Raw genomic sequence first — 9589 nt, forward strand, 5'->3', positions numbered from 1 at the left:
TTATTAATTCATTCATATGGATTTATATTTAAGTCACAAATATCGAAAACGTGACCAAAAAACACCTTTTGGTCACAAAGAGACATGAAAACCCACGACTCTTTGTAAACAGCGTTGCCAGACGCCTAGGGGTCTCCCTCTTTACCTCAGAATTTCTGAGGCACAGAGGGAGACACAATTCTGAGGCAGAGAGGGAGACACCTAGGCGTCTGGCGGTTCTAGGGTAGCAAGAGAAGTGTTAAGGTAGAGAGGGAGACACCTAGGCGCCTCTCTTGCTGCTTGGGAAACTTTCTCGGAGTTTTTAAGGTGCACATTTGAACATTCTTGTTCAGTCGATTTTTCTTTGTATTTTCTTTTGCTTAATTTATATTCATCAAGCTTAAACATTCCAACAATCTCCAACATGAATGAAATTAATGCATGAATTCAAGCGATGTCGAAAGAGAGTTTACTCAGAAAATCATCGCATCAGGCGAGGTGGCTTTTGGCTTTGAACCTTCCTTAGTAAAATAATATTGGATTTGCAAGACCACGAAGTGAACATGATATCTTGAACTTTTTGGTGATTTGTATAAAACTAGACAACAATACATACACAGTAACTTTCCTATCATTTTTTGGGTTTTTCTGTTATGTCCATTTTGACCATGGAACACATCTTGGTTTCATAAATGTTTATTTGAGACGTCCCATTCTCACATTCACATAAGTGACTTCTCTTTAAGAGTATTCTATCATACTTCACTTTTTATAGGTAAATGAATAATTAAAAGTATAATACTTAACATCACTACATTGGTAGATTTCAACTCTCATCGTCCTAGGAATGAGAAGGGAATAATTCCCGAGTGTTGCTCAAGTTCTCATAATTTTACTGTCCTATTAAACCAAGATCTTGGGATCTCCAATCAACAAGGTCGAGTTACTGCTGTGAAAACTTTATTTTGTAGATTTTAAGCTCCTTCCTCTCGACAATATATATTTGATCTCCATCCAAGGTTTTTTTTACAACGAATCTATTAAGTGATCTTATTATTACACTCAATCAAAATTGATTACAACATTGGAGATTAAGTTTAACATGATATTATATATTTGACGTATACGTTCAGACATACCATCATTCACTTAATTATGTGTCATATTTTAACATGGTCATTCTATCTTAAATGAGGCATCCCCAAACTTTGAGTTATTTATAAGACTTTGTGACATTTGAAGTCTCACAAAATTTGAAATGTTTAGTATGTTATTAATCTAAATTCTAAGCATTAAAACTTATAAATCCAAATTCAAGAGTTTATTTCTTGCAAATTTGGATTTAAGTACAATTGCTTAGAGAATTCCAAACAACTGTCTAATATAATTCTAAGAGCACAACTTAGAAAATCTAAACTTAAGAGTTTGTATCTTGTAAATTTTGGATTTTTAAGCGCGAAATCTTAAAAAATTAGTATGTAGAATTAAACTCGAAAGAAAATAGAAAGGAGAATAATGTAGTTCAATTACAGTTGCTAAATACTTCCACCACAAATTTGGGTAAGCATAACTTTATAAAATTCTAAGCAGTGAACTCACAAATCCAAATTCAGGATTTATATATTGCTAAGTTTGAACTTAATCGTTTTTTCTTAAAGAATTCTAACTTTATACATTATTCTCAAATTTGATAACACTATATTATTCAAGTCTATCATCTCACTTCTTGTTGGATTGGTATTGAAAATTCTAAGTTTCCAAATTTTAAGTATTATAACTTAGAAATCTAAATTCAAGAATTTAAATATCTTGCAGATTTTTATTTAAGCTTGTTTTCTTATAAAATTTAAAACTTGGAATCTCGAATTCCAATCACAATTTGAATTTTAAGCATAAAAGCTTAAAAACTTAATTTAATATTTAATATTTTGCAAATCCAAAGTTTTAAGCGTAGACAACTCACAAAATTCAACTAGAATCAAACAACATATAATACAACAATTTCTCACAGCATATACAATACGTTATATATAATTGATACATTATTCTTATCTCCATCATAAGTCACGAAAGCATCATCTTTCATTTCACAAGATATATAACTCATATCTTGTACTGTCATTAATGAATATGATGAAATATTATTTTCTCATATCAAAGGAACCATTTAAATTTTCAGTAAATGTATTGAGATCATTTATTATTCAACGCAAATCCCTTTTTATGATGTAAAATTTTAAACATATAATTGATTATCTTTTTCAATCCATAGTCTAAATTTAATATCTCAAGTCTCATTCCAATTTCAGATTTCTTTAGTTTCAAGAATTTCCTTAATCAATACACAAAGTATTGATTTCTTGAGCCAATAAACTACTTGAATGGACTTACCATTTCAGCGTTTATCATAATCCTCATCATTCATAATTTACAATCCTTGTATTTTACACAAGAAAATAAACATATTCATAGTTCTTCAATCAAATGATTCGAAAGAACATCAAATTTAAGGACTATTACAAAAAGAAGCAATTAAAATTTCAAAACCTAATAATTGAAATTCAACTATTCACAAGTCGTCGTATTGTCGTGAGACTGTATACTTTTAGGTCATTCATGTTCATTGTTATACATCTTCAAAGTTGCAAACCAAAAAAGAAAGAATCCAAAGAATAGAAAAAAAATTCGTATTAAAATTGTTGGTGGAGATTCTCCTTAACACCTACATTTGAACCGCAACCTGAAGATAACTAAACTCATGAAGATCTGTCAGCAGTTTGAAGTCGATGCAAGAGAAAATTCTTTGTCTTTAAAGACGAATTTGCACCGCACATGGTGATCACCGTATATGAAATCATCTCCCAAGATACAATGACTTTCAACTTGTGATAGTAACATTACAAATCACAAGTTTCATAATCATAAAATGAAGCGAACTCTCTTTTGAGAAGAAAGAAGAAGAAAGAAGAAATAGTTCAAAAAGAATGCAAATGCTCTTCCTTTGTTTGATCATGTCAAAGTTAATATTATGTTGTCTCTCGTTCTTGTTAATTCATCTCGAGGGATTGATATTTAAGACACAAATCTTGAAAATATGATCAAGAGATATTTACTGACAATTGCTTGTTCAAAATTTTCATTCAAACATAATTTCAATCTTAACATTTTTCCATGAATATATATTTATCTTTATTATTTGATAATGCACGAACTTCGGGGAAAAATCACTTTCGATCATTTTAATGAATGAACTTTATAAGATCGAATGTTTGTCGCTTTACTAAAAGTTATAGTTGGTGCTAACGGTGTAACTCATATATTTTAAATCGTATAGCAGTTCAAGCACCACATTTTGATTATTTTACCTAACAGAGACAATTATTGCACCCAATAAACTCAAATGCTCTCTATTCTAAATTTATTTTCTAACAATACCTACTTTCTCTTCCCCAATATTTATTAGAATAGGTGTCCAGCGAGTCAACTTGTGGTTCGAGCTTCATTTACTATTATGTAAAAATAATTTTTATTTTAATAATATTTTATGTTTTTATCCAATTATGACATTTACTTTATCTATATACTCATGCAAGCTGCATAGATAAAGTCTTTGAATATGCAAAAAGTACCATGAGGTCTGTCTCTCAACGTAAGATCATAAAACTCATTAGGAAGTGTACTATATATTCTAAACAGATTCCTAGTTAAATCAGCCGTCTAAAATAAGGATAAATATCGCTTGAACTTGAGACTAATATCTGTGATATAAACATCATGTTTCATTAGTAAGAGCATGAGATATTCATTCATACAGATGAGTGATCATTTGATGATGCACTGAATAACTCTCACCTGAACCGTCAAAGTGGTTATCACTTATCAAGTGGAATAGTATGTGGCTATGGTTGTACACCATTAGTCATTTGATCCGGGACATCGTAAAAGCTCTATGTACTAGCATGCACTTTGATCCGTGGATTTGATTTGACGATTAAAGAAGTGAGATCCGTTCGTAAGAATTTACAAAAAGAACCAACTCGCTAATCCCGAACTGGTTTACTGTCCAGCATTAAATACGCAAAGGTAAACAGATCTAAACAAACTATGAATGTTTTAAATCATATGACGCTCGGGAACGTTTTGAACGTCAAAACAAAAATTTTAAACTTCTGTCGTGCTTTGATGCGAGAAAACGATACTCTAACAATATCTTCATATCTTTTCTACTCCAACTATATATATATTCTATATAATTTTTAATTTTTTTGCATATCATTTTGTTTTCAAAATCTCATGTAAATAAAAGTTGAATTTCAATATCNTAGGTAAATATCAAAATTTTAAATCATAAATTATCACATACACTTTTTTTAAACATTAAACATCAATTCATTCAAAATTAGAAATAGTAGAGTACAGACTCAAAAGATCACCAATACATGTTGGTGTTTTCAACCAAACAAAAGAATTAGCATAAAAATGGGAATGCTTAGCTAACACATGAGCAATCTTGTTTACTTATCTACGAATAAGATGAACAAAGAAATTTGATTTTATAGATAATATTTTTCAACATTGCCCGATAATGTCTCCAAACTCAGTCGAATCCGCATTTGTTGCCTTCATAAGTTAGAAGACTACCTGCGTGTCCACCTCGAAGAGAACAGTTATGAAATTTGTGTTGCGTATCCATGATAGGGCTACAAGCAAGCCTATAGCTTCTCTTTCTTTGATGCATCATAGTCTTTTCATCAAAACTGTTCTGGCCATAGTGAATTTTCCCTCCTCGTCAAGTACCACCATGCATATACCCACGCCTTGTATGTCTTCAAAGAAGGTTGTATCAATGTTGCATTTTACAACACCCGTATGGGGTGGTTTCCGGATGCATAGTTGGTTCCTGCAAGCAGAGGTTTGTGGTGTCTCATATTTTCATGAAGAGACTATTCATTCATATACGAAACTCTTTGACGTAGTCAGCACTCTATATGGTGAGCCTATTCGATTGTCCCATAGCATAGATTTCCTTTGCTTCCAGATTGCCCAGAGGACAGCTGCGAAATTTCCCAGCTCCAGATCACTAAGGGCTTGGATGATGTTAAATAGCCAATCCGAGAACCCTTCATTAGCTCTCGCTTGAGAGTCGACCGCCCGTATTAGATTAGCTCTCTCCCAACATTCACGGGCAAAAGGGAAACTTATGAATGTGTGCCATTCTTCTATTTCCACATTACAGAACACACACAATGATGAAACATGGATGCCCCTCTTCTGCAGATTAATGCGATTAGGGAGAAAATTCCTAGAAGCACGCCAGAGAAATTTTTTTTTATTTTTGATGGATCTTTCATTTTCCATATCGCTTTCTATTCTCCTTGGATCTTATGTTAGTCGGAGTTCACGTCCAGACTCATAGCAAGATGATATCTCGTCTTCAAGGTATAGGTTCCATTCTTGCTATAATGCCAAATCCGTGAATCTTGGGTTTGTATCGGACCAAGATGAATCTCAGTAATCGCCTTGAAATCTCTGTCCTCAAAGATAATATCAATAAGATCGTGATCTCATTCTTGTGAACCCGAGATCATCAAATTATTAATATACATATTGTACACACATGCACATCACATATATCATTTAACTACATATCATTAAATAAGAGACTCATATACTAATTATTTTTTGTCGATAAATACATCAATTTTTTTTTTCAAATACCATGTCATGATAGTATGTTTATTTTCGTAATGGTACAAAATTTAATACATAAAATAAAATTTTAAACACTTTGTCGAAACATTCTCCACGTCTCCTGATCTAGGGTTTAATATGAGCAACGACGACTAGTGTCTATCGTTATAAAATTTTATAGTTAGTTGGATAAATTGTGAGTAATGAATGAAAACAAGTGGAAATTGTCCCACATTAGAAAACAAGCCAAATATAGTCTTTTTATTAGCTCCGAGTTTGAATTAAGGGTTTGGGTCCCAAGTGGCACCAGAAGTTTTTGGAAGGGAGAAAACGCTGATAGGCTGGGTCTCGGTTAAACACGCGCCCGCGCGGCCAGCTGGCTCCGCTCGGCTCGTCCCTGTGTGGTACAGTCTCTTGACCATATTAATCTTTTTGAACAAAATTTATTTGAAAAATAATTTTTTATTTTCGAAATAAAATTTCACCCATTCGAAAACTTTGTGTCCCTTAGTCTATCACCCGCACTCGGACCAAACAGTGCATCCTTAGCCTTCACAACAGCCAGGATGCGTTCGATCCAACAGTATGTCCCTTGGCCTTTCACACAGGGATTGCAGCGGGGCGGGGCGGGGCGGGGCGGGTTTGTCGCGCCCCGAGCCCGGGCCCGTGGCTGCGTGACTGCACAATGAGCCCCTATAGCAACTACTTCGTATTCGTAATCGCTTTACGGAAATGATTAACTCAAGTTGCTATAAAAGTCCATTGTAAACCATTATAAACTCATTTTAAATCTTTAATTTTTTAGATGTGGGACAAGGGTATCACAATCACCCCTCCTTCAGAACGCGACGTCCTCGTCGCGGCCTGACCCTTCGATCCCCCAGCACCGAGAATCTAGAGGTGGCTCCTACAGATTCAAGAGGTGGCTCCCGTCATGTAGCAATTTGCCCCGCAGGTTCAAGAGGTGGCTCCCATGCACGTAGCACTTTGCCCTACATAGCACTTATTTCCCGGTGTTCCATGCCGGTGACCGGCTCTGATACCATTCTGTTACACCCCGAGCCCGGGCTCGAGGCTGCGTGACTGCACAATGATCCCCTATAGCAACTACTTCGTATTCGTCATCGCTTTACGAAAATGATTAACCCAAGTTGCTATAGAAGTCCATCGTAAGCCATTATAAACTCATTTTAAATCTTTGATTTTTTAGATATGGGACAAGGGTATCACAGGGTTTGCCAACTCCATCCTCGTCCCAGAATTCCATCACACCCCCATACCCGACCCAATCCCTGCTTTTTCGGATTCAGCTGCGGGGATAAAATTCTCATCCCTGCCCTCATCTCCATTTAAAAAATATTAACGGGACAAGACGAGGGCAGGTTCGGATATTTTTCTCAAACCAAAACTTATTATTATATATTATTAGTGATAATAATATTATTATTATTAATATTTTAAAAAATAATAAAATTATTATATTATTAATACTTATAATATTATTATTTTATTATTAATATTACTTTCGAAGCCGGTTCGGGGATGATGATAGTAATTCCACATCCGCTTTGAACTACTTCGGTGATTTTAAAAAATTCCCGAACCCGAAAAAATCGGGGATCCCCATCTCCGTTTCGGGTTTTCCCTGCGGGACCCCAAACTTGTTGAGAAACTTGTCATCTTTACATAAAGTTGTGTTCGTATCCATAAAGTTGTGCTCCTTCTACACAACTGATTAATGGGCTACAAATAATCCTTCCATCTGCATTGCTCGTACTTTTTCGTATCTTCACTGGATTCCCTTCTTGTTCACTTTGTGCTTGAAAGTTCTGCATATTTTGTTCGTTATTACCAAGAGTTGTAGTGTGGCATTTTCTTGATTCAAAGTCTTTGTATCTTAGAGACGATTGCCGTCAACGTAGAGCACTGTTATACGGACAATTTCGGCTTGTAGATTAAAGATTTATCTTTGCCTCGACTTATTGCTTCTTGTTGCTGTATATTATTCCAGTGTCAAAAATATTATATACTTACAGTTGTGTGTATATCAAGTTGCTGGTATATAATAAAACAAAATAATTAAATATCCAAATTATGCTTCTCTTTTTTTTGAGTAAAAATTACACATTCATTTTGTATGTGTGTGTGGTCGAATCTGTCTGGTAACGGCGAGGACATGTGCCTGTCACCGTTAACGGGTTCGGGACCACATGCTACGTTAAACCGTCCATTTAATCTGGATCGAATCAGCATCTTTTTCCCGAATCTCCCATTTTACCCCTACCTCCCCCCCTTCATTTCTGGTACTGAAAGCTAGAGCAAAAAAGAAAGCCAGCTTTTAACCTTTTAAGATCACACGCACACGCACACGCACACGCGCGCACACACATATATATCCTCACACGCACATATATGTACAGATACGTGTATGTATAGGTAGCTAGGGAGAGATGGCGGAATACTACCTGCAGAAGAGAAGCGAGGAGAACACCGGAGCGGCGGAGGAGGAAGATATGCTGCTGAATTTCATCAAGAAGAGGAAGCTGTGCTCCGAGCGTGGATTGCTGGAGAATTCCGTGTCTTATGCGGCGTCCGTAGCCAGCGGCTGCTGCGCGGATAACGATGATGATTCGAGCGGTGGAGTGACGGAGAGCGGTGGAGTGTCGCCGGATCTAGAGGTGAGAAACCTGGAATTCCGAGGATTTTGAGGTTCTGTTCGCTTATCGAGTCGAGATTATGTATATGGCAGCTTATTTTTTGAGCTGAGCTTCTAGGATATCGTTGTTTTGCAGTGCGAAAGCTCGGATGGAGAAATTTCCATGGCGATCAATTGCAGGTTTGGTTTGTTAACGAAATTTTGCTTAGTTCAAACAAAGTCCGCTCCAAATGAATTACTCAGTTATTCATTCACTTCAGTTCCGCTGTTTTCTTATTTCTTTTCTGTCATTTTGTTTCTGATCAGTAGAATTGATAATGAGTCGACTCCAACGAGCGAAACTCGTGGAGATTCCAAGCAATCGTCGCTGGAATCAACACCGCATGCAGCGAGTCCTCACCGTACCAGCGCCTCCTCTACGGCGGAGATAGAAGAGTTCTTCGCCGAGGCGGAGAAGTACGAGCAGAAACGGTTCGCCGAAAAGTAAGCCAAACCCCTCCCCCACCCACGCACAATCATCGATCACTACAGTGCGCATGTTAAGACCTATCACCCCGGCTCATTATAGATGAGCAATGACTTGACTGAACGATTGTGTATCGTTTTCAGGTATAACTATGATATAGCGAAGGACGTCCCATTGGAAGGCAAGTACGAGTGGGTTCCTTTATAGTAAGTAGTACCCTTGAAATCAAAATTTGTTACTAAAAAAAGAATGGATTCCTCTCTTTTCAAAAAAAAATTCCCTTCATATTTTATTTTCTTTGTAAGTCTTCTAGCTGCTCATGTCTTGTGTATAGCAAGCATATATATATATATACATATATATATATATATATTCTATTATGTTGTTCTTTTTCCACAATGTTGATAGAGAAATTATTGGAATTTGTAGTTTGGGAAACATAATATTGGTGTGTGTATATTGCTAGAAGTGTTGATTGATCCAAAACTCGTATGAGCTCATTAGAGACACGTTGCTTAACCACAACTTGATAAATTATGATCTTCGACCTGATTTGATGTAAAAGTAATATTAAAAAATATAGTTTCACGGGTTAATTTTGTGAGATATACACTGTAGGTATGGATCAGACCGACCTGTCTCTCAAATATAAATTCGTCTCACATGAGACTTACTTATGAGTTTTTTTTTTAAATGCGAATTGAATTGTTTTTCATCATACTGTGTACATTTATGAGACCAAAATATTAAAAAAAATGAAATTCGGATAATATTTTCACAAAAAAAGTGCATAATTT

General features: G+C 35.5%; 1 protein-coding gene across 4 annotated transcripts; it reads left to right on the top strand.

Annotated features, from left to right (window-relative positions):
- The first annotated feature begins 7926 nt into the window (after positions 1-7926).
- LOC140972229 (cyclin-dependent kinase inhibitor 6-like) lies at positions 7927-9299 on the top strand. Of its 4 annotated transcripts, none has more exons than XM_073434679.1 (4): positions 7927-8348; positions 8463-8506; positions 8633-8809; positions 8936-9299. In XM_073434679.1, exons 1-4 carry the CDS (start codon positions 8121-8123, stop codon positions 8997-8999), a joined length of 513 nt encoding a protein of 170 aa, XP_073290780.1. In that variant the 5' UTR covers positions 7927-8120; the 3' UTR covers positions 9000-9299. The 4 variants fall into 4 exon arrangements, with proteins under 4 accessions (XP_073290780.1, XP_073290778.1, XP_073290779.1 ...); XM_073434677.1 differs by having other exon boundaries at positions 7928-8348; positions 8445-8506; XM_073434678.1 differs by having other exon boundaries at positions 7928-8348; positions 8445-8506; positions 8636-8809.
- The last annotated feature ends 290 nt before the right edge of the window (positions 9300-9589 follow it).

The sequence above is a fragment of the Primulina huaijiensis genome, chromosome 3 (assembly GCF_012295235.1).
Source record: "Primulina huaijiensis isolate GDHJ02 chromosome 3, ASM1229523v2, whole genome shotgun sequence".
In the NCBI taxonomy this organism is placed as follows: Eukaryota; Viridiplantae; Streptophyta; class Magnoliopsida; order Lamiales; family Gesneriaceae; genus Primulina; species Primulina huaijiensis.